This window comes from Haliaeetus leucocephalus, unplaced genomic scaffold (genome assembly GCF_000737465.1).
Source record: "Haliaeetus leucocephalus isolate CR32 unplaced genomic scaffold, Haliaeetus_leucocephalus-4.0 Scaffold162, whole genome shotgun sequence".
NCBI classification, from domain to species: domain Eukaryota; kingdom Metazoa; phylum Chordata; class Aves; order Accipitriformes; family Accipitridae; genus Haliaeetus; species Haliaeetus leucocephalus.
The window spans coordinates 2,771,938-2,797,260 of NW_010972598.1; the positions used below are offsets into that span (position 1 = coordinate 2,771,938).

General features: G+C 35.3%; 1 protein-coding gene across 1 annotated transcript in view; it reads right to left on the minus strand.

Moving 5' to 3' along the window:
* FMN2 (formin 2) overlaps positions 1 to 25,323 on the minus strand; it is a 162,012-nt gene that overhangs the window by 49,935 nt on the left and 86,754 nt on the right. Inside the window, exons 8-13 of the mRNA XM_010562944.1 lie at positions 18,996 to 19,057; positions 11,957 to 12,048; positions 11,680 to 11,809; positions 10,571 to 10,717; positions 8,626 to 8,685; positions 8,324 to 8,444 (exon numbers count right to left, since the gene is read on the minus strand). Of these exons, the coding sequence (XP_010561246.1) occupies positions 8,324 to 8,444; positions 8,626 to 8,685; positions 10,571 to 10,717; positions 11,680 to 11,809; positions 11,957 to 12,048; positions 18,996 to 19,057 (612 nt within the window). The remainder of the gene's footprint in view (positions 1 to 8,323; positions 8,445 to 8,625; positions 8,686 to 10,570; positions 10,718 to 11,679; positions 11,810 to 11,956; positions 12,049 to 18,995; positions 19,058 to 25,323) is intronic.

Genomic DNA, 25,323 nt, shown 5'->3' on the forward strand with positions numbered 1-25,323 from the left:
TATCATATGTAGCATCCAACCTTTAAATATAGGCCAAATTCTGTCATTATTACCATACTAATATCAGTATTATGATTCTTAAAACAAACTAGTTCATTGGATACTTTCTTCATTAAAGAATTAAACAGGCCTGTAAGCTCTTCCTAAGTTTCCCAGTTCTCCAGAGCACCAAGACCTGATGCACCAGACCTGGTGCTCTGGTGTCCCTACACAACCTGTCAGATATAACACTCATTTATCATGTTCTGTAATTTGTCACAAGACTATAAAACCCCACTATTTGGATTAGATATTGTTATTCCTCACTGTAACTTAAGAAATTAAGGTGCTGATCTTCTGAAAAGAACACAAAACACTAGACAGTTACCAGTATTTCTGCCCAAGGTAAGGAATAAGATACTGAATCAAGGTTTGTGTCAGAAGAGTATTTAATAACTTCTAAGCAATGTGGAGATGAAACATACCAAAAAAAACCCCCAAACAAAAAAACCTAAACACCAAAAAGTATGTCAGTATACCAACAGTCTTCTATATTTAATATTTTTTTCTCAGCTTCATACTGAAACACATTTCTGTCTATGAAGCAGCCCAGCTAAACTTCCCAGATATCAAAGGAATAGGTTGGCAAAGGGGATCTGCTGTGACGAGTTTGTAAAAGTTTTGTTTCTTTTTTTTTGATAACAGACTCAAAACTTGCTCTGTTATCATCCCTGTTCTCACAGGCTTAGTTATTCTGTCACCTTGGGAGATGTGTACACAACTGAAAGACTTAGACAAAGCTAGCATATTCCTATGTTCAGTTCACTTTAAGAAGATTTTAAGTTTTCTCATAATGAAAGAATTGAAAGGTATTCAAGGCACCACACATGAGAGTCCTGTAGGCAGTCACAAAAGCCAAGTACTAGGTAGAAGCTTATCTGACAACATGGATTTGCCCAAACAGGAATAAAGAAAGGTAAAAACTTCTTCGTATTGCTTTGCAGCAAGGAGGTGGTTTCAGTTCCCTGTAGTCCCGAATACCCAGTCCTCATGCACTGATCTTATAACTTCCAAAGATCTCAAATCCTAAGCAGAAGTTGGCATTGGCAGACACCTCTTCTCCAACCCTCTAAATCAATTTTAACATATAAGCAATATCCCAAAAATGAGAAAGACTAATAGTCCATCTAATTTCATGTCCTCTCTAACATCATATGCTGCAGAGGACTGTATGAGATTTTCCAGAGAAGCAATACAAATGGATTCTTGTTGGGAGGACCTTCTAAATTTTGGGCAATTCAAACTGGTAGCTTTTTGCCCATACATACCCAGATCTCTCAAATGCTCCTGATCTGGAAATTGATGTGAAAATCTGTGTTCAAAACCGGTTTAGAGATTTAGAGAAATTGCAATTCCAGCTGTATCCAGTATCTCAAGAATCTCATCTCGTTCTCTATTTCTATGCTAAAATACAATTAATTGCCATTTTTCAAGCTATTGTGTTAGCTTGCTCATCCTACTTTATTTTAATTTTAGGTCAATATACTAAAACCATACAAAGTTTCACAACAGCCAATATTGATTAAGAGACATCTATACAGAAAAAGAAAAGAAGAGTCAGAAAACATTCTGTGCATTGTACTAACCAGAATTGCTTACTGAAAGTGTAAGTGATCTAAAATGCACCCAGTCTCATTATCAAAAATAGTTGCTTTACTTTTTTAAAAGGGAGAAAAAAAATGTTTTCAAGATGGAGAATATTTTTTTAATGCAAGTTTTCCATCTAGTTCTGTTGGATACTAAATTTTAGCACTTGGAAGCACAAATCTCTTCTAACCCTAAATGATGTCTTTTTGAACAAAATGTGTGAGCAGATGATCCGCTGCTTGTCAGGCTTCCTGTACTGTCTTTGGTCAGGATAATAGCGGGCAGCATGATTTTTCTTGCAACACACTCAAACCTAAAAACAAATGCAAAAAGCAACCCCTCCCCCAAACCGACAACAACAACAAAAAAAGCAACCCACCAGAAAACCCAATAAGAAAGCAAGCAGAACTGTGAATTATCTTGGGTGAGTAATTAACAGGTCCATTAGGTTGTTTTGGTTAACCACTTCTGAAACCACATACTTATCTATAGAAGTTATACAGAACTGACGTGGTTTTTCAAGACCATTTAAGGTACCTGAGAGCACACATTGCACTGAGATTTGATAGACTACTTGTTTTTAATTCTTTAAGGAAGTTTTGAAATTATGTCCTTAATTTTCAGAGGTTCTGAGTACTCAGACTCCCACAGGAGATCTGCCTGTGTCCTACTTGCCCGAAAAGTATATCCCAGCATAACCACTGCTTTCACAACTCCCTCAGTGCTTTCTGGATTCCTTATAACCGCAACCTGTGACTTTAAAAGAAAGCTTAGACTTTACCTAAAGGAAACAATACTGGCCTCATCAAAAGACAAACTGATGAACTCGGCCACAAGTACAGAAAGAGCTCTTAATTTTCTTTTATTTATTTTTTTTGGAATTGTAAAGACTTACACTAAGAACTGCTGAGTCTTCAAGGGCTTCCATAGACAGCTCCTTGTTTGGAGTTTTGAGGACAGTAAAATATGACTCACAGATTGACTGAAAGCCTGGCTTTAGTTTACATCTGGTTTAGGTTTAGGAGTCTGCATGCTGCATAGCTGCAGCAATTAACCCTTTCAGTGATGGTGGAAAAAACAGCTAGAATTTGTGGATGCACAGCTGTTAATGAGTAGGCAAAAGTAAAGACTTAATTTGGTTAAAACAATAGCTATTTCTGTAAATGTAGACTGTAGAGATAACTGTAGGATTGACCAAAACTGCTAATGTTGCTATATTATTTTATTAATAGTTACCTTGAGAGATTTGGCATTTTATTATAAAAGATGGAAGGCATCTTTTCATCAGAATATGGATCTATGGATCATATAAGAAAAACCAAAAATCTATTTCTTAATTATGAAAAAATCTTCACTCCCATTTATATCAAAACTACTGACAGAGAATAACAGAAACACAGACACTTCAAAGTATCTTGAAACAGAAAGTTTTTGATGTGGCAATGAATTCAAACTCTCCAAGAACACAACTTTTTCTCCATTTCAGTTCTCTGTCCTCCAGCTCCCTACCTTCTCTTGAAACAACTTGGAATACCAGTGTAGAAGCACATCTAACAACATATTAGGGTTTTGAGAAACCTCTTAGGATGGACTTCATTTCATCAAACTTTAGCTATTTAAAAGATAGGTCCCCAGACTAAACTCAAGACCTTTCCTCAGCACTCAATTTTAGGAGAGAACAATCAATTTTAGGACAGAAATCCCTTCCTTTTCTGTCATCTGTAGTGGGACCCTAAATGGCTTAGGCTGCTTAACTTTGTTAATTGAAGTTGAAATTAATACCGCTCCTGTTCCTGATCAAGAAGTGGCACCAAAATGTTGCCCCATAATCAGAACTGTGATGGAAACAGAGCGTCTTGTGAATATGAAAAGATACGAGGATACATGCGTGTGAGAGAAGAGATGCCGTGCAAATAGAATGGTGCATCTTTTTTATTTTAGCCTGCAAACATTAATATTGCCTATGAAAGAACTAGCAGTGGATACAATCTTATTTTGCAAAGTGCACCCCAGACACACAGTTGGCCACTAAGAGGAAAATTCCATCTCAAACTACAGCTCGACTGCACTCTTAGGGTTGGGGCCTCTTTGTAGTTGTTAGGGGTAACCATTAGTGAGGCAAGAGGAATGTTCTAAAAAAAATTTGTCAAAAGCTAAATAGTTAAACTATGTGAGAAAGATATAGTAAGGGGTCAAAGCATATCATGCCTACTACTGCCCCATCTCTCTCAGTCCCACATTGACACCACCCCAAATACAACTTTTAAACATCTTTGTGTTGCACAATATGGTACTTCCAATGCTCTGATTTACACAGCAGGTATTAAACCCAAGAGCACGTACCAGCTCTACAACCAGCAGATCCAAGCTGAATAGATAATTTTAGGTGACTCTAAGAAGCACATAAAAATAGGGAACGTGTATTTTTCCAAGTTACTGTGGGGCTTTTCTTAGAACATACTTTTTAAAATACTAAGTGTCCTGCAAATGCTTAACACTTTATAAACATTCTCAGTCACATTTATTCCAAATCAGAGAGATGTACTGGGCCACACAGCCTACTTCGTATCAATGGAGACTTTTCAAGGAGTTGTAAACACTCACCGTAGGAAAAGAAACCATCTCTACAAAAATATTTAATTATCATAATTACTATTTGTAATCAGTTTTCAATCAAAGATATTAAATATGACAACATTATGACATATAAACAAGTCCTGACTTCAACCTGATTTTATAGCAGTCTACATTATATGGTATTATTCATGTCTTCAAAATTCTACTAGTCAGATTTATTTTCCGCCTGACATTGTTTCTAATTCCCTTTTAGCTGAGCTTCAGTGAAAGTGTTGCAATAAGTGACAACTGATGAATTATTTTTTTATTTGCAAGAATAAACTTACTATTGTAAAGCTAAAATGTTAATGTGTAGCCAAAGAACAGCTTCTAAACAGTTTTTACTTGCCTTAAGTGCTTCACAAATACTGTAACTCTCACTGCCATTTTAGTGTCCTAGTTCTTTTCTAAACTAAATACATGTCTTGAAAAATTTCATGGGCTACAAATCCAACATTTTCCTAAACCACAATTGTACCTCCAGCAAGTGTCAGAGCAGAGAGGATTAAAACATTAATTGATTCAAAACACCATTTCCCCACATCTTTCTGCCCCACCTCTTGCATTCTGAAGTGTCTAGAAAAATATACTGATAATAATAGATACACAACACAGGTCCTAATCAGTGAGAGTCACGCACTGCTCTTGTGACCCTGGATGCTCAATTTTCTTTACATGGTGAGTTGATTTAAGTCATGTGGCAAGTGCTAAAGTTTCTTCCGTGGAATGACATAGGAACAGAAGTCATTGCTTGGCATGACTGCATCAAGGAACCTTGCTGACAGCCAGGAGAGATCAAAAGCAGATCAAGTTGCTTAACAAACTATATGTCACTGAAGTCAAAAAGGCTAAAGTGAGAATCCTGGAGAGCTGTGAAATCTGGGAGCAACAGATGGAGCCAAACTCCCTTGGTTTGTTAGTAAAAGGATCTACCTGTTCTTTGGTCTTCTATCTTAAAAAAATCCTCTAGTATCTAAACTTTATCCCAGGGGTCTATATTATTTTAAAAAACAAAACCAAAACTGAACTATTTGCAAGTTTGATATTATGTAATTAGTGTAGCTTCCACTATAATTTTAGCGGAGATTTTTTTTTTTTCAATTAAAAAAAAAGCAAATTTCTGTCTTGTTAATCTTGGAACAGGCATACAGCATGCTTTCTGAAAGTCTTTTGGACTTATATTTTTAATCTGAAATCTTAGAAGAGGCTTTTTTTCCTAGCATTTACAAACTGCAAGGCATACACAGTTCATAAAAACTTTAAAACGGACAAGAGCCTCCACAGTCAAAAGGGAAGAAAGCATACAAGTTTGAACATCATGAGTGCTTTTTCTTTTTAAGCAATCAGCGTAACAACTCATTTAATACAAACATAAGCCCAAGCTCAGAACTGTGAAAGAGCATGACAATGAAATTATTTTACAGAACTGTAAAGATTATTTATATCTGCACGTCTCTCTGTATGCTGCTGACATATTTAGATGGAAAAATACAGCATTGCTAGAATGAACTGCTATTATTACGGTTACAAAACTTTTTTTTTTAAATAATAAACTTCCTCTACTTTGTGATTTTGTTGTTGTTGTTGTTGTTTTTTAAGCAGCCCCATAATTTTATGAAAGGATCCTCCTGGGATGAAGTTTACTTTTGAATAATGATCATAGAAAGCTTTTAAAGGCAGAAATAAAATATCTTCAGAAGCTTTCGTTCCTAGTTGAAGCAATACCCCCTTCCCCCATTGTACTAAGTGTGATCTCGCTATGCATGGTTTGCAGGGTATTTGAAACTAACATGGACAGAATACCCTTGAAGTGGTGATACTGCCTCTTATGTCCAATTTTCAGTTTTTCAGTGATAAAGAACAAAGTAAACATCCACCCCCCCCATAAATGGTGAAATCCTCTCATGAATCTTCCATCTAATTACTGATGAAAATAGGTCCAAGTTTACAGTCTGCATCTCAGTATAAAACTGGAATGCATTTGTGGGCATCTATTTCTATAGCTTTAAAGTCAGTATTTCCCAGGAATACTCAATACTCATCTACTCTCACTGACTTCAAAAGGAGAGGATCATATTTAGGATTTTGTCAGAATTTGCTTAGCATCTTACAGCCTTCTTCCTGCTCAGTCATTTAATGAGGCACTTGCTAGCTCTAGTAACTCATAAGGTTCCAGATGCGCATTAGCAAATCTGGTAGTACACTTAAACTAAATGCAGAAGAAAACCACTCTGAAGTAATTTTATCCATTCAGCTAAAACTTGTACTCTATTTTTAAAAGACTGTCATTAAACTTGGCTATCCTGTCTCACTGAAAGCATTACAACAATTAAGCTATTGGAATACCCAGAATTTTTAGTGAATGCTCTTGCAGTCATCAAATTTTTTTAACACAAATTATTTTTAATTTAGGGTGACACTTTTCTTTGGAAAAGAGCGCCAACACAAAGCATTTTGCATCACTTATGGATGATAAGAAGTCATGAATGAGATTGCAGACTGGTATTGAAATTGTCACTTCATATCCAGGAGAGGATGTAGAAGGGGGCTGATGCTGTCCCCCAAAAAGTTTGTACCAAAGGGAATAGGGAAAGAGTGATGGTGTCTGCAGTTATTCTTCAGTTTTATTAATTACAGAACAGACTGACAACAGAGACTCCAGCCTAAGGGCTGGATTGGAAGCACAGAAAAAATTCAACTGCAGCCTGATGGCAGAGCGAAGCATGTAATTTCCATTTTTACAGAACCCCTGCTTTGATCACTGCATAGTGTGGATTTATTCCATAAGAGATTTATGTCTGTGTGCAAATTTCAACCTTGATCTAAAAATATCTAACCCTCAGTCTATATAAAAATATTTCTGGTGAACTTGCAAGGAATAACGTCTGCCCCCATGGATGTTCGTAAACATGCACCTGAATTCAAGTACCTAAGCATCTTTCTTCTCTACGGGCGAGCTTGGAGATCAGCTCTCAGATTATCTGAAAGTTGCAAGAAATAATTTTTCATAGCTGAAATGTGGGATTTTTGCCTCCTAGATTGTTCGGGGCAGCAAACAGATGGTGCTGCAGTTCACCCCTCAGCATCACACTAAGTGACCTTGATACAACTTTAAATATTACCTCTAAACATTTAAAACAAATTTTAAAACATCCACACAGAAAGCTTGATAGGGGCAAGAAGGAAAGGTCAGGTATCATTTGGTAACCATGTTATGTTTTTGTTTTAATAGAGAACCTTCCATTCTAGGTTGTTCGGGGAATAATGGTTTACCAAACCATTCCTTGTTCTCCAGATGCATGCCATTCAAAATCAGCAAGGCAACAGAAATGTAAAGATAATTTCACTCCTTGATTTGAATCCTTCTCTCCAAGATATAGCGTAATAGTACATAACTGGCCAGTCTAGCAGAGACTTTTGGCAAAAATATTGAAGATCATTGATATTAGCCATCATTTGTGCAAGCTACTCTTGCTTAACTTAAACTTAGTGCTTAGTTCCCAATGTTATTAAAAAATGTATTACATGTGATACATGTTCTTTATTAAAGACTAGAAAATACACCTTATTTTAAGCTTCTTGGGTTCATTTAAAGAAACCATTCCAGAAGCAGGAGAAAAAAAATACTTCCTTTGCATATTATTTTTTACTAAAGTCAGGTTATTTCAACTGTTTTTAACAACATGCCATATATATTATCTACCAGAGAGTATTTGGACCTGATTATCAACATTTTTTTTGTCATGAACGTGGTCCAACGCTTTGCAATTCTTTTTATAGTGAAAGACTTCTTGAAATAAGTTTGGAAAAAAAAAAATTGTTCTGGTTTTGTAACAAAAGATTTTACCTAACTGGTTTGATGATGTTTATTTAAATAACCTCTTCCAGATTATCTACAGAAAACTATGAATTATTGCTTAAATGGTCATGAAAAAGCAAATTAAGGAAAGAAAATAGAAATTGAGAAGTCAAAAATACCTGACTATTTTTATACTATCATCTGATTTCTCAAAATGATACAAACAATAACAGCAGGGATATGTTCATAACATATAGTTAGCACTTAATCTAGGTTCAGTACCTCGCAAATCTTTCTTCATTTTGCGGAGATCTTTTTGAAAGTCTTCAAACTTCATTTGTGAAGCCTGGAAGAGATCTTGTGGGTCTGGAAGAGGAAAGATGCATTGTTCTTTCCCAGCATCCTGGCAAAAATGCAAATGAACAGTTACATAGTGTTCATTACTTTTTTATATATTAAAATATATAACTGAAAGCATGAAGAATATTTGTGCACATTTCCTCATCTCAGCCAGCAGAAGAGTGAATTTAGTAAGTTGATTTTTTTAACTGGAATTTAAAAGAGCAAAATTAATTCTCACTCACCTCATCAAAATTACGCAAATAGTATGAGACAATGTAAGATAGAAGACTTCTGCTGTTGTCCTGTATAGAAGAGAGTAAGGTTTGCTGTGTTACTGAAACTCACTGAGAAAAACAAATTCAGAAATGATAAATTCAAGTAAATGAAATATTTAGTGTCAAGTATAGAAAATTTTTTTGCTGATTTGGTGCCTTCACCAAAAAAAAAAACAAACCAAAACCAAAAACCCAAACCAACACCCTGAAATACCATTTAATCATTAAAGAAAAGAATAGAAAAATATGTTATAACACTCCTGTAAGCCACTCCTGATTATTGAAATTTACCTGTTTGTAAACTGAACCCTTACATTTTGAAATTTCCCAAGAAGAAGAGAAATTGTTTCAGGGTTGATGTATGCAACTTGTTTCACAACATTCAGATCTTCTTATTAATCAATAACTCTAACCAAAGCAAAGTTAAATTAAACAAAGAATGTTATTTTTCTAAATGAAATTTTGGCACTTTTGGGGGTTTAGGGGGGACTTTCTCATTGTTTCCCCGCTGTAATCTCTGTAACGAAACTTCAGCAGAAAATCTTTGATTTTAAGAGGTTTTTTGACAGAATTACATTTTCAGATAGTTTCAAAAAACTGTTTTATAAGAACTTTTCTAAGTGATCAGTAGCAAATAAACTGAAGATGTATCTTGCAATTGCAAGGTTAATGGTCATAATATTTCCAGCAAATTACACCATACTAAAGACCTGAGTCACCAAACCAAATTTAGCATACTTAAATGTTCTACTGAGCTGAGTACTGGTGATGTACTTAGAGTTAACCAGAATGTTCAGCTAAAATAAGCCGCCCTAAACACATTGTACCAAGGCTTCATTCACATCGTCACTCCCTTGCTTACCAAAGAAACCAGCATGCCAGAATGAAGTTCCTCCACCCCTTTAAAGGCAAATGGCTGACATGGTCTCTCAACTCAGGGTAAACAGCAGTCTGCTCACATTAGCTAACCCAGCAGCTGAAGCATGTATATTTAGTGAGTGACCATGCAAGGAAACAAACTCTTCTTTTTCTGCCACTGTCAGAATAGCAGATCTTGACAACGACTCACTAGATAGATGTAGGGACCAATTTAAAGTGTCAAGAATTATTGCTATAACCTTTCTCATACCACTGTCCACATTCAGATGAGTCTTTTCATCATAGCCATAGAGACTCAAAGATTTTTGTTTCCTTGTAAATAAAAGCAGATATCTGAATACAACTCCAACCTGAATAACCAATGCCAAAAAAGTGCTGGTAACATACAAGCTCCAGTTTAGCACTGAGCAAGAAACAAGGTTACTTATCGTTCTCCTTACTCTGACGACTATATAAGACAAATATTAAAACAACAAGTACTTGCTGTGATTACTCTTTACTTGGGTGGTTCCATAGTCCTATGTGAAATGCACACTCTGTAATCATGATGTATAAAAAGGATGAATTTTGGGTTATCCCAAATGCTCAGGATGCCTATTCAATCATTTTCAGGAGTGACTTTTTTTTTCCTCACAAATATTTTGAATCAGCATTGAATCACAGTTAACTTTCCTTTTACAATTGTTTCCACTTCTGTATAAACCTTTTAAGTGTAAGGATCATAGTATTTCTCCTGAATACAGGAAAAGTTAGAACTATGCAGTGTACCAAAAGTCAAATACATATCAGATTAGGAACTAAGACGCAATTTAAGGTATTTTTGTTTGTACAGTTATAAAAAGAAATGGTTTATTTTCATATTTATACAGAAATATATCCAACTCTAGAAGTGCCATCAGCTAATTATAATAACAAAAGACTTCCCTTTGACATGCCTTCATAAGTTTCACACCATTTACTTTGAAATGGAGACAAAGTATTTTTCTGAGAATTTAACATTCTCAGGCCTACAGAAAGTCTAGAATCAACTTACACTGCTCTTGACATCTTTCAGTTTTGGCAGGATATCAAGTCCAAACCCATCAGCCTGTCCTCGTGTCCTGTTTCCACCATTCATGTAATTTCCAAAGGCAAGAACCAAACCCAAGACCTGCATAACTCCTGACCCATTTTTCAATGTCTACAAAACAGAAAGAGAAACAATTCTCTGTTCAAACTCACAATAATATTTACAGTTAACAGTATTACTGACAAGCAAATTTGTTGATACTTTGTTTAGAAGTAATACTTATATAAAGGCTTAAATATATTTTATATATTATATATAATATGTATTTATATATATTAATAAATTTATATGACAACATCTAGAGGTAGAATAATATCAATATGCAATTTGTTGTGAATGGAGAATGTTATCTCCAAAATGGATACTTAGAATAAAAGGAAATCTGTATGATATTATCAGATGTGAGCTGTTGAGAAAAATAAAATAGTAATTCCCTAACTGATGCTGATATTGTGAGTGGTATATTTAATTTAGGAGAGAATTCTGCAAGAAGATCATAAAAAACCCACATGGAACAATGAAAACATTTAATCAATCAAATTTAAAAAAAAAAACTATTAAGTGGTAAAACAATTAAATATTTCAAATAGTTTTCAGTTATGAAAATACTGATGAAACCCAAATTTTAAATTTGCACAGAATTCCAGTAATCTTTTCTAGCTAGAGACAACATTGCTGTCTTTAACTGATTTTAGATATCAGAGATGTTATTGAGTTGCACACTTCTAAAATCCAAGCAAACACAAGGTGGCCTGAACTGGCATTCATTTGGAAAGGAGTGATATGGTCACTATGAAGAGGGAAGACTTTACTTTAACAAAAGGAGAAGGTACACTATTTTCCAGAGACTGATATACACTGATGGCAAAAAACATGATATAGTTCAGTACCAAAAGCTATTCTTAATGTCTGCTTTGATGTTGAAGCACAATCATAAAACGTTCTATTCTGCTATCCTTTGGAATTAATGAGTACTTAAAGTAAATAAAGCGTAAACTTTTGAAATATGAGTACAACTTAACAAGATTAAATATCAGAAATTTAGCTCTACCTTTTCACAGAGCACAACCTACCTCACACAGTTTCTGTAACAATTCAAGTTTGCGGCGGATTGAACAAATGCTTTCTGAAAATGTTGATTGGAACAGGATGCAAAATACACGTTCTGAAAAGTTGGGAATTAGTGAGAGTTCATAGAGGAACCTGTAGGAGTGATTAAAGAAAATTATATGAGTCACTGTCCGTAGGTACAGGGGCTTTTTTTATTTTATAACATCTCTAGATAGTTTACTATAGCAGGGAAAGTTTTCTGAAGTGAGCAAAACTGTTCTTTCATAAGTATGTTCTTACTGTTCCGGTTTATCCAAAGACTTGGCGTTTTCTTTTTCCTTGGATGCCTTGCTGTGCTTTTCTATTTTTTCTAATTCATCTGATTGTGCTCTCTGGAATAAAGGAAACAAAAGTAATTAAAAAGTTTGAATTAAAAGCTGAGTCAAACAACACAGATAAAAATGCCCTTGTAACAAATCATGTTCATAGATTTTTTTTTTTCCTTCTAGCATCTGCTGATGGTAAAACTACTTAGTCCATAGAGTGATTTTAAGTATAAATACATCTGATGGAAAACAGAACATCTTCCAAATAATATTATTGACTACTAGTAATCTACAATAGATTTATTCATTCAACCATGCCCTGAGACAATAATCTTCATTTCCAGTCCCTTTTCTTTGGCTGTTTATAAAGTTTTTGGATCAAAGAACTCTTCTTGAGTTGTATTTCTCTTTCCAAATCTGTTGGGCTGCATTTGAATGCAATCTGATCTTTAAATATATATTAAAATAATATTTTTTTAAAACTAAATGAAAATAGGCTTGTACTGTTTACTGCAATTTAAATTTTATTTGGTATTTGGAAAACACTATGGAATAACAAAAAGTAGTTGATTCTTAATGGAACTATCATACATACCATAATACAAGAGAACTACTGCACACTTCTTTTGAGTAGAATGATTTTCATTTTTATCTTAATAAGCCAAAACAATTACATGTAAACTGCCTACTTTCTTGGAGAACTCTGTGGCACACTGTGCGGTCTTTTCCTCAATATTTCAATCAAAAGAAACAGAGCCTCACTTCTTTCTGTGCTCCATTCTACAGTGAAATTATTTTTTCCAAGGGCAGTACTGGAAAATGGAATGGCATGGAAAAGAATAAAAGTGGAGTGGATATTTCTCCTTCTGACCCTTCTTTTGACATCCATGGTGGTTTTCAAAATAAATTCAAAACATGAATCTGTGCAAGAGTGAAAAAAAGAAGTAAATCTATCTACCTTTATTCCTCTAAGAAAACATTACACACATTTTTTAATTTACTCCACCACAGAACTTGAAGACAACAGAGGAAAACTATATTCTAACTACTTAAATAATGGCAAAGCAAAAGGTAGGCTGCATCTGCATTCTTTCTTGCATGCTTTTCCATGATTAGCAGAAGAGGTATGGAACCATCTCAAATCATACTGCCACAGCTCCATCAGCAATCTGAAACCAGACAGTCAGGTTTGGACAGTTCTTCTGAGGTTGATGAACATATTTCCATGTGAAAAGGGAGAAAATACTGATGTGAAACAGAAAGATGAAGAGATTGAAGAGTATCTCAGAGCAAAAGCACTTCAGAGTTTCTCTGATTACTTCAGGAAGTCTAGAAATGACTGCAAGACCATCTGTCTTGAATACTACACATCCTAACATTTAGCCAGCATTTCTGTGGATGTTCTTCAAGGGTCATCTCCTCTAAAGTAGTCTGATCTTTTTTTTATTTCCCCCCAGAAATAAACTTTGTTCTTGACCCTAAGAAATTGTAATGGTGGTAGTACCTGTATCACAGATTAATAGAATAGTTGAGGTTTGAAGGGACCTCTGGAGATTGTCTAGTTAAACCCTCTGGCACAAAGCAGAGGCAGCTAGAGCAGGTTACTCAGTATGGTGTCCAGCCAGGCTTTGACTATCTCCAAGGAGGGAGACCTCATGACCTCTCTAGGCAGCCTGTTCCAGTGTTTGGACACCCTCGCATTAAAAAAAGGTGTTTCCATTTTTAAATGGAATTTCCGGTATATCTATTTCAAGATGCCCACTACCTTCTGTCTTTACACTGGGCATCACTGAGTCTAGCTCCGTGTTCTTTACTCCCTCTCCCCAATTACGTATTTGTACATACTGATAAGATCCCCCTGAGCTTTCTCTTCTCCAGGCTGAACCACCCCCAGCTCTCTCAGCCTCTCCTTGTACGATAACATTCTCCAAGCCTTTAATCATCATTGTGTCCCTTCACTAAACTCACTCCAATATGTCCATGTCTCTTGCACTGGGGAGGCCAGAACTGGACAGAGCACCCTAGATGTGGTGTAACCAGTGCTGAGAAGAGGAGAATAATCACTTCTCTTGATCCTTCCTTGATCTATCTGTGCATACTGTATCATGCCTTTCTCAGTTAACAACAGCTAGGCTGAGACTAATTTACCAGTTTTTAATTTTAGTATACTGGCAGTAAGTTTATTCAACTTACACTTCCAAAAACCTCATGTAATCAATTTACACTTGTAAACTGTAAATGAGTTTTTTGTAAAAGTAAACAAATTCTTATACTAACAGTTTTAAAATTAAGTTCTATTATTTCTGGCCAATCTGTAAAGTATATTCTCTTCTGTTAAACTGAAAGGAAATAACTTGAAATTTTTTCATAATAGTTAAAGAGCAGAAAATATCTTAGCAAGAAGCATAAAGCTAAATGGTTATTTGCAAATTCTTCAGAATAAATAGCGAGAGTACTCTTTCTTCTGACCTTCTACACATAGTGAAATATTAGAGTGCTTATCACAGCAATCTATTATATACATGCATGTTCAAGTTGTTAATGTTTCTCCACCAAATCCCATGGGCAAAGGTTAGGCAGACTCACTATTCCTTATTTAAGCCATTATTCTCAGATTGTGTATGCAAAGAAATAACAACCGGCAAAGATACAAAGGCTAAGCATGATCCACACATGGGTAGGCCTGAACAAAACTCAAGAGATATGGCTTACGGTCTTCACCAAAATCAAGAGGTCCAAGTATATTGTGCAAGTTCATAATCAAACCTGAGTTTCAAGTCACTAATTTTGGTTCTGGTACCCAGAATTCCAATTTATGTGTATTTTAAATTATGACAGAAAAAGGAATAAGGCTGACAGGCCTTCTACACAGGCATTATTGAAGATTATTTCTCAGAATTTTTATCAGTTAGCTTTACAGTTAATGTTTATCTATTCTCTAATTTACAGATGGATAACTTAAAAAAAGCTTTTATATTACCCTCCAACATTTGTGTCAAGAGAGAACACGTTCAATAGATACTTCTCATAAACATCATTAATCTGATTGCGTTAGCATCTCTTTGAACGTCACTGCTATTTATTTCCTTGAATTTTAGCTATTATATAGCATCATAAATAGAACAAAATAGTATAATATACCAGATTTGACATATCTAAAATAAGACAGCATAAATCTGATACAAATTACTGCAGAAAAATACACTGCTTTAGTTTAATTCTTTTCCCACTTTTTTCAGAGTATAAACTTACCCTATATTCGGTCTTACCAAAGTTCATAAGGGCCATTTTTCCATTTGACAACATAAATCTTAGATTTCCTGGTTTTTTTTTTTTAACTTGCAACAGAACCTTAGCTCTGAATTTAGACCAGTTTAAATGTGTGTAGGTTTTTTAATTCTGGGGTGAATTTTTTGCTCAAATTGATTTTCAAAGTTAGTGCTACATATTTCAAAAGCATCAAGTGACTTGTCTAAAAAATATTGCCAAAAGTAACTGAAACAACAAGGATATACAGAGATACCTAGGTTAATAACAACTATCATTCCTTTGAAGCTGGGTCATGTATCAGAAGTCAGGTACAATCTATAGTCTTTGCAGAAAAACATTAAGACATTGCACTGTAAATGCCAGGTTTTAGAAAAAAAATAAATCACAAGAAATAATTGAGGAGAACGTTTGAATCTTAGTGGCAGAGCAGAGGCATGCACTTCAGATTTCTAGGTGCCTTTTGCTCTTGCAAATGGCATTTTGAGGTTTTTGAAAGCATTGACCTATGTCTTTTAAAGATAGAAACAGGATGGACAATTTACTAGGAGTCAAATTAAGAAAGTATACGTGTTTCATTTTGTGATGTAAAGAGACTTGAAAAGGGCAAATCCATAGATCAAAGACAAATCTTTCATAAAATTTTTAATCCCTTTTTAATACACTTATTTTCACAATAAAATGATTACATAAGGAGGAACAGGCTTTTCTTGCTTCAAACAGTAGTATTTTAGCTACAATCTCAGGTGATAAGAGGCTACCTGTTTTCAAAGTAAACATTCCCTTATTTAGAAATAAGTACATTTCTCATCACAACTAATACGGCCTACCCACATACAGCAAACTGACAACTCCACTGAATTTTATCTAGATTCTCCCTCTCTAATTATAGCTGCGACCTGAAAGCATTGCTGTTAGAAAGTTTGTAAAAACACATTAAAGTAACTGTTCCACATATAGTTTTATCTATTAAGACTCTCCTATTACAATTGTCTAGATCTTAATACATAACTGATTATCAACACATATTTAAACTTTTTATAAAGCAAACTACACAACCACGTGCAAGAATTATGTGACTGTACCATACAGTGCTGCAGTAACAAAGTCCTTCTCACTTGATGCAATACCACTTAATTCTATTAAATAAATTATTGAGGGCTTGGGTCTTTGGCAGGGTGTGGGTTTCTTTGTTTATAAAAAGTCAGTAAGATGTATACAGTCACTTTGTGGTTTAACAAGACTTTAATTCCTCAGTAAACAGGAATTGAGCCCTCGGGACTTTGGCTTTTGAAATGAGGGTGTGTTTAGGTTTGGAGACTGCCCAAATTTCATTCACGTTTAAGAAGGGAAATTACCATGCCAGACATATGCAATCAGAAAAAATGATTACATTCTGAGGGAAGACTGTAAAACAAATGCTCCCATATGTTCCATAGAGATAAAATAGAAGGGCTGAGAACTAGTACAGAGGTATTTAAATATCCAGCAAAAAATCCCAATCCAATACATAAACCCTAAGAACTGAATATTAAGTTAATGGCTACAAAGTAGCTGAATGAGGCAAAGCCATCCCCACTTACAACACAGGATGAGGCTGAGAAATAAGGGAGGAGTCAAACATGCCAGGCTCTCTGGTACCACCCCTTGCTTACACTTTTTATTGAACAATATTTTTATGATTAGTGCAGGTACCAAGGGAAGCAAATGCAAGGTCTGATGTGTTTTGACTAAAGATTGAAAGTAAAAACAGACAATAAAATTCAATTAAAAAAAATGTTTCTTTCAAGACACAGCTTTATCAAACAGAGGATCCAGGATTAAAATTCAGATCCCCTTATGAAGCTTTCTCCAACTAATTGGGGTTTTTTTGTTCTTTCTTTGTTTTTTTGGTTGGATTTGGTTTTGGTTTTGTTTTCTGTCTTGTACACAAGCAAAAATAGTGATAAAGTTAGGCTGCTCTGTCTTCTATTCAAAGCAAAGAAATATATTATAGTCATTCCAACTTTTTGAGTCTTGCCTGAGATTAAAATATTATATTTTCCTCAATCAGGACAATATTTCATAGACATTTTCTGTAATTAGTGAAAGTAATGACAAAAGGAAAGCAATGGCATTTGGTTATTTCAACAACCTGCAAATTTTCAGGTAATCCATTATACTGGAACTCTGAGGTATATTAGAGATGACATTAAGAAAACATTTGAAAAGTATCTTATTAGTACATTAGCCACATAAGATGACTACTTTTAAAAACCAAAATAAAAAAGTCTTATACAATATGAAAGAAGCAAGTATGCAAAAGCTGGTGAGGGCAGTATCTATTCCGTACTTCCCACAACACAATCTCTCACAATCACGCATATATAATAATAAAATTGCTTCAATTTTTTACATGCTAAAGAATGTATGGAATGGGATATAGCTTTGCTGTGTAAGGGAGCAGATTAAAAATACTATAAAATAAAAATAACACAGGCCAAACCAGAAATGCTGTGGCATAAGGATGAGAAGTGTTTAAAGTATAAAGATTTGGGGGTAGTTAGAATAGGTTTCCCATTTGACCATTATCTTCCTGAGCAGTGTTGAGTGAGTTAATTCTTCAGGAATGAAATAAGAGTAGAAGTGCTTCCTAGTTCTTGTCAGATTTTTGGTTTTCATTTTGTTTAGCTTTTTGTTTTTTTCTATAAAGTGGACTAGAGCTTACTATCTCTCTCTTCAGGCCCCAGAGTGAATTATTTATGAGAAGTTTCATAACTCAACAAATCATTCCAAAGTAGGCCATAAAAAGCTACAGTCTAAAAACCAAAAATCTGAAAGGTGTAAAAGTAATTAACATATTATCAAAACTATAACATAAGGAAATAATAAATCCAATACAATAGCATACATTGGCCTTCAATGCCATTCTGTGGCTCACAGCTTTACGTTTCATATTTTCAGGTTCTTTGGAGGGTAAATAGGAAGCCTCTTCGCTCTTTCCAGAGATGACTAGCTAGACCTCCATGTATTCAGGCAATGTGCTGAGAGAAGGTGGTAATGCTCAATTGCCTCAGCTGAAGGCAGAAACATGCTTCTGAGATCCACTTTTTTGAATTTTGCATGACTGGCTTTGTAAAGCTTTAGAACACACCCGAGTATATTCTGAATCCCTGATTCTGCATATCTAGTGGTCAAACACACTCTCTAACAATTAGTACCAGACTTTTATGAAGCCCCTGGCAGTTTATACTGCTTTTTATTACATTAACTTAGAGCAATCCTTTTCCTTTCAAAGAGTTAAAATTATTTTGGAGGACTCTCCGAAATAATAATTATTAAAAGCTACAGTTCCACAAATGGAATGATTGCTATTATTACAACTGTTTTTTTTTTTTTATTGAACAGCATTGTTATATTAGTGAAGTTATGAAGTGAAGCCAAAGACCTGGAGCGCAAGGTCTGATACCTATTGACCAAAGAGTGCCCCACCCAAGAAGAAAAAAAAGGAGCAAAACCAATTTCTGTTTAGTCATTTAGAAGTTGATTATGTTACTTATAAAAAAAATGTATGCACTATATAAAACACACAGTGGCAATTAATACAATTTAAACACTTATTAGTTTCATTGTTTTGGGGAAAATAAAGTCACTTCAAAATAGGACATGTTCTACAAGTGTTCTGAGTATTACTGATGCAACCCCAAAATACCTTCACATGGACCTACAGTATTCCTACGTTATAGGAACTTCCTCTGATTACTCACATTCTCATACAGGGCTTGAAGGGTCTCTAGGTCAACCACAGAGTTGTCCAAGTTCACAACAGCTATAAAAAAAAAACAAAATTAAAAAGAATTAGTTGTCAGGATGATAACCCAGCTGTGAAAGAACGACCGAGCACAATATCCAGCAATAGTTTTTATGACCTACTGGTCATACAGCTTAAGGGGTTTAACTTTATTAATGCTTTGAATAGTGCCGTTCCTAAGACTATGGGCTAGAAACCTGGTAGAGCCAGGTGTCAAGTGTTAAAGAATTCATCTCCCTCCCCCCAAACACACAAACACGATCCCACGAGTATGGCCATAGCCAGAGATCAGAGATAAGCTTTACAACAGACTTTCACGGTCCGACTGAAAGCATTATAAAAATTTGTAAATCTGCACCACAGCCACACACACACACTCACACAACAAAGCTCATTCCTGTCACTGGTTGGCTTCAGTCTTAAACTGATTAATCCATAAGTCAGCCAGTTATCTTCAAAACACCTGACAAGGGTCAAGTCTTCTATGCACTAAGCTGACACGTTTAGTACAGATACAAAATAGGCCTTTCCTGTTCCCAACCAGTTCTGGCGCCACACACATACTGTATTTTTTTCAGCGTCAGAAAGCCAGTTCAACAGCACAGAGTGATTTCCATCTACCTAACGTGGACAAAAAAAAATAATCATTAAGAGGGGCACACTTTTAAAAACACAAACCTGAGTCCCCACTTGCAGTAGGAACATTTCATGAGGCATAGGAAATGTTTGTGCAAACTAGTGAAGAATTATTCTCAGCTAATACAAAGAATTATTTTAAAAATAGTACTTTTCAGTCATCCTTTTACATATTTTTTGCAAGCACACTGACCATTCATTTCAAAGCCAGATAAATCCAACTTTCTTCATCCAGATTTTAAATCTTGAAAGAAATTTAGAATGTTGCATTAGAACGTATGTGATGGTAATGAATAATTTTTATCATACTATACCAGTCTTTCTCCTGTTTTGCACTTCAGTAATTTGTACCCTTTTTTTGTAATGGGCTCTGCGTGTGCATGCACTTGTACAATAAGTAGAATAATCCCCTAGGCAAGATTAATCTAGAAATTGCAACATTGATCAATGATAGAAACCCAGCACTAGGTTACTTTATATCCTATAAATCCATGTCCTTAACTATCACAGTGAAATTCTGTGTATACACCTGAAGACTACAGGCAATATAATTCAAGCTCATGTGTTTCCGATTGCTCTAAAGCATTTAGAGATACCACTCTGAGTCTGGGACTCAGCATGTTTCCCATTTCCAGGTCTGAGACATAGTTTTAGTTACAGTATAAGAAAATTACAAACAAAGAATTGTTGATCTTGATTAAACTAAGCAGGCTACACTGTATCTCGAAGCATGGCACAAAGCTAACCTTTATGACTAAAACAAAAAATAATTAAGAAATTCTTTAATTTTCAGAAATAATATTTTAATTTTTTTTTTTCCATTTTTCCCTTACCAGAAAGCAACAGAATCTCAAAGATAATGGCAATGTAACAGTTAACAGTTCAGGAAGCAATATGGTTTTTGTTTTGTTTTGGGGGAGGGGGCACATGCAAAAATCTGCTACTAATTATTTGGTATATTTTAAAACTCTTTCCCCCCCAAGTGTAGTAATTGTTGCAACACAGACTTAAAGATGCCCTCATAACAAGGTACTATAGTATATGTTGTATTTAATAATCCCTGTTGCTCAGTAGGACTATCTGCATGCTTAAAAACATGCCAAATTTGCCTTGTAGAACTGGAGACTAAAATTAACATGCAAATAGAAACTGGGTTTAGCTTGGTTTGAGAGCTCTACTTTATGTCAAAGCTTGTATACAAACAGCTTTATTAAAACCAGGATATATTATGAAACTCAGTTTCTATTATCCCTACATTTCAGCATTCTTACGCTTACGCAATGTTTTCATACATGAACACACTCACAACCCTTCAACTATTTACTTTGAGTTGTGTCTGTCTTCTCCCTGCTCCACCCCCCTTCCCTTCCTTCCAGAGCCTGTCTGCTCCTGCACTAAGAAATATGACATAAGTTCCTGCTCTGACTTTTGCTCAGTGTTAAGATCACCCATGGATTACTCAGGGAGCAACAGAACACTTTTGTTTGAATGCTTGCAGGAGATAAGAGAACGCCTGGCAAACACAATGGTGCCAGGTCTGTGTACTTTCAACAAAACAGCTACGCAGAAGAGTGTACATACTTCAGGGAGCTGCTTAAAACAAATCAGTCTGAGACAAGGACTTGGAGAAATTAGATCCTAGCATATATGTTTCAGATCCCCTCCCCCAAGACAAGTTTATTTCTATATATTTCATCTAAAGATGTGTATGTTCATAAATAGTACTCTAGCATAGCACTAGGGTTTTTCAATGTTCACCATAGGTTTGCTCTCCCCACTGTGAGGAATCAGGAGATGAGCTTCTGTTCCTTGGTGGTACTGCAGCACTGTCATGCAGAACATGACAGTTGGCAAAATAAATAATGACTGTTGCATATTTAATTCCATTATCTAACACAATTTGAACTGATGAAAACAATGATGTTTCATTATGCAGACAAGCTTACTAGCTAAACATGCCCCCTCCCTACAATCAGCATTGTAGGCTACACAAATATCTAACTGAAGGATTCTGTATGTGGTGGCAAAATAATGATAAAAATATAGACAGACATTAATTTCCTTGTATGAAAATATTCTGAGCTGTGTTACAATTCCAGTATACTTTGATGCAAACATCTGGAGAAGGGTCTTGCAGTGGCTGGATATTTTCACCCCTGTCACTATTTCAGAAAGTGATTTTTTTGTTTCAAAGTTGAGATTGCCATTTCCTGGTCTTGACTACTATGAAACAATCTTCAATAGCCAGCACATCATCCAGCCTTTCCGATTCATTCATAAGACAGCAGTGAAGAATATCTGTTGGCTTTTACTCTAATAGAAACAACTTTCTTTTAATCACAGACTCAGGCATTTAGTTCTTACCTTTAAGATTTCATATTTCTGCTATTTTCTTGCATTCCTATTGCCACTGCTGTCAATAAAACCAGCAAGCCAGCAGCAGTTTCAAACCCTAATACTGTAAAGTTACTCGATGTACATATATATAATTGTGTGATATACACACTTATATAGATATGATTAAATCAAATTTGATCCAAGTATGTCCAGATACATACACAAATATGCACAGATAAAAATAAAAGGAACTACAAACCAATGTTTTTGTTTTGTTTTTTGGTTTTTTTTGGTTTTTTTTTTTTTTTTTTAAAGCAAGCACTGGTCAACAGATGATTATAGAAAATCCACGCAGTAAAAAAAGGGGTTGAAGAGCAATCGTAAAGGGTTGCTCAACACTATAAAGGACAGAGGGACAGAGGAGGAGAAAGATTTCAAAGGATCTGTAGCCAAAATAGAGGCCTCAGGAACCTTTTGTCTGTCTTAAACTTTCCTGATATACTCATTGTTTTTGTCACAATCTACATGGAAATTTAAAGTGGTATCATTTGGACAGAAATGATATCTTTCTTATGCACCTGCAGAATATAGAAGTTTTAGCAGAATGGAAGAGTTTCCATTCCACTCCATTCCGTATTTCTGCAACATAAATTGAATCAAAAAATAAATTATTCAAACTCACAATAACAAAGCCAGCTTAGATACTAGTTTCAAACTGGAAGAACAATAAAATATATGCAGAGAGACAAAGACTTACTATTCTTAGTAATATCAATTAGTTTGCAAGCCTAGCTAGGCACCTTAGATGATACTTCACCTGACAGGAGGATAATAATCCTGCTAAAAAAAAAAGTGAGATTAGTGTAAAGCACACAACTATATTCAGTGGCATACTTGAACTCTGAGAACAGATGGACCTTCTCCCATATACACAGAAGTCAATTTAGAACACAGGCACAATTAAAAAAAAAAAAAACCACCACAAAAAAATAAATCTAACACAATGAATAATCACCACCCACATGTCTTCAGGGGAACACAGTATGTAACCAAACCACCAACAAGATCAAAGTTTTTGCCAGAAAATGTAGTCCTGAAGAAGAAATGCATGAGAAGACACCAGCAGGAAGTTGGAGGATGCACAGTGTATTCTCCGGAAGACTATAAAAGGAAGTAGCTGTATTTTTTTTTTTACTTTTTTTTTAAGGCAGATCATTACCGTTGATTATTCATATACCTAGGAGTATGTGAGCTACCAGCTACCACTAAAACAAAATTGGTAGGCCACACAGACATAGCAAACCTACACTTGCCTGAGGCTATGAATTTAAGTCCACCAATAGTACCACTTACATAAACTGTTAGAGAAAAGACAACTTCTTACAGCTACCCAGTGCTTGGAAACCTATTCTATTTGCAAGTCCAAAACTCTGGAACTTCCTTTTAAAATGAAAAGGCCAAAATTCAAAATTTTCCACTGAGTAGAATTTCAGGAAGAAGACAAAGAATTATCAACCCGGTTCTTTGGATCCAACTTTTATGTCATAAAACTCTCATTAGCACAACCTCACTTATGGATGACTTTCAGAAGACTAGTATTCCGTCTAAATAGCCTCAAGTCTTCCCTTTTCTCAAGGCAGGTTTCAAATCACTCTCCATTTCTCTGGCCTTTCCCAGTACACTTCCTAAGCTTTTCTGTCTCTGGACTCCATCTAAAAGTGACTGTCATCTTCTTGAGGCCTCCTAGAAGCACTGCTGCCTCCCCAAAACCTGACTGAGCAATTTCCAAATCCTACTTGACTGGTAACAGATTACAGTTTAACTCCTTAGAAAGAAGCAGTAGCTGAAGCAAAACCACCTCAAATTTGCAAAAGGAATTCTGAACCAATCCTGCTATACTCAGATCCATGCTTCAGGGAGACGAACAAGCAAACCATCCATCCAAAGTTCTTCATGCTGATTTCCACCACAATTGACTTCTCTAGGACTCTCCCAAAACCAAGCAGTATCACTCCAACAGGCTGCTCCTTTTTTCCTCCTGCACATCTTGGCCTCCTTGCTTACATGTCTGCTCTCTTTCTCCAGAAGAGCACCAAGAATCTTTGCAAGACTTCACATCTCTTCTGTCAAATGGCAGCAATAGAAAGTCACTTCAGCAAATTACAAAGGCAGACTGATCCTTCTTCAATGAATGAAGGACCGCCTACTTCTACAGCGGATAATCACAGTACTCTTATCACGCAGTTCTGTGTGGGGCACAGATTTGGGAGTTTCACAGTTCTTCTGCCCATCATGTGAGTCTAACATGCATGATTACAGGATACTGAGAGGTTACAACTTCCATGGTACTTTTTCCTAACTTCCATCCCCAGATAATTCAGCTCCATGTTAACAATTAAACCATCTATACCCCAGAAATATTACTCCAAGCTGAAGAGTGAAAGAAACAGAAAAGGCATCAACCAGAATGACAACAAAAATGGACTTTGTTGTTATTAAGAAACTGTATATATATTATATAGAAATCATAAGCTATACATAGATAGAGTCTCAAAATTACTATATAATTTTGAGGTGGCACTGTAGCATTAAACGTCATTCAACCTTCTAAAATGTTTCAAGTAATTGTACTGAAAAATTTGATAAGACTTATATTATTTTCAAACATCTAAAATGGATATTTGGAAGAAAAAACAGGCATGACAGGATGAGTAGGTCAAATGTGTCACATTGTATGATCTTCCTTGAACGATTATTTCTGAGTTAATTAAAAAATTAGCTGCTCCAAGAATAACGTATGGGTAGTAAGCTTCAAATGGTCAAAACCCAACATCATTAGAAAACTAACATACTGGCAAAGCCTTAAGCAATGGAAAATTCTGATACAAGAAACACAAATCAGTATATAGCCTGATCAACTTACGAAATGTTTCTGACAACAAATTAGAGAAAAAGAACAAATAAACTTGTTTGTTTGTTCACTGAATACAGAATGGAAGCCTTCACTGACAGATGTCCCTGGAAGAAAATGTAAGAACACCACACATGCAAATACAAGAATGACTGACAGCTGAGCTGCTCAATTCAGAAGTAGAAGAAAAAACATCTGCCTCAACATTCTCATCAACAAGAGCCAAGAGAACCTCAGAAGATCATCAAAGTGCAATGGCTTCCTTTGCTGCTATAAAGATTATGGTATGATGCAGTATCAAGCTACTTGCAAAGTAAACCCAGCTTTTAATCCAGCTTAATATTTATATTTAAAAATCAACTAAAATGCAAAATTTGCAGGCTTTTATTGCAGGCTTTTC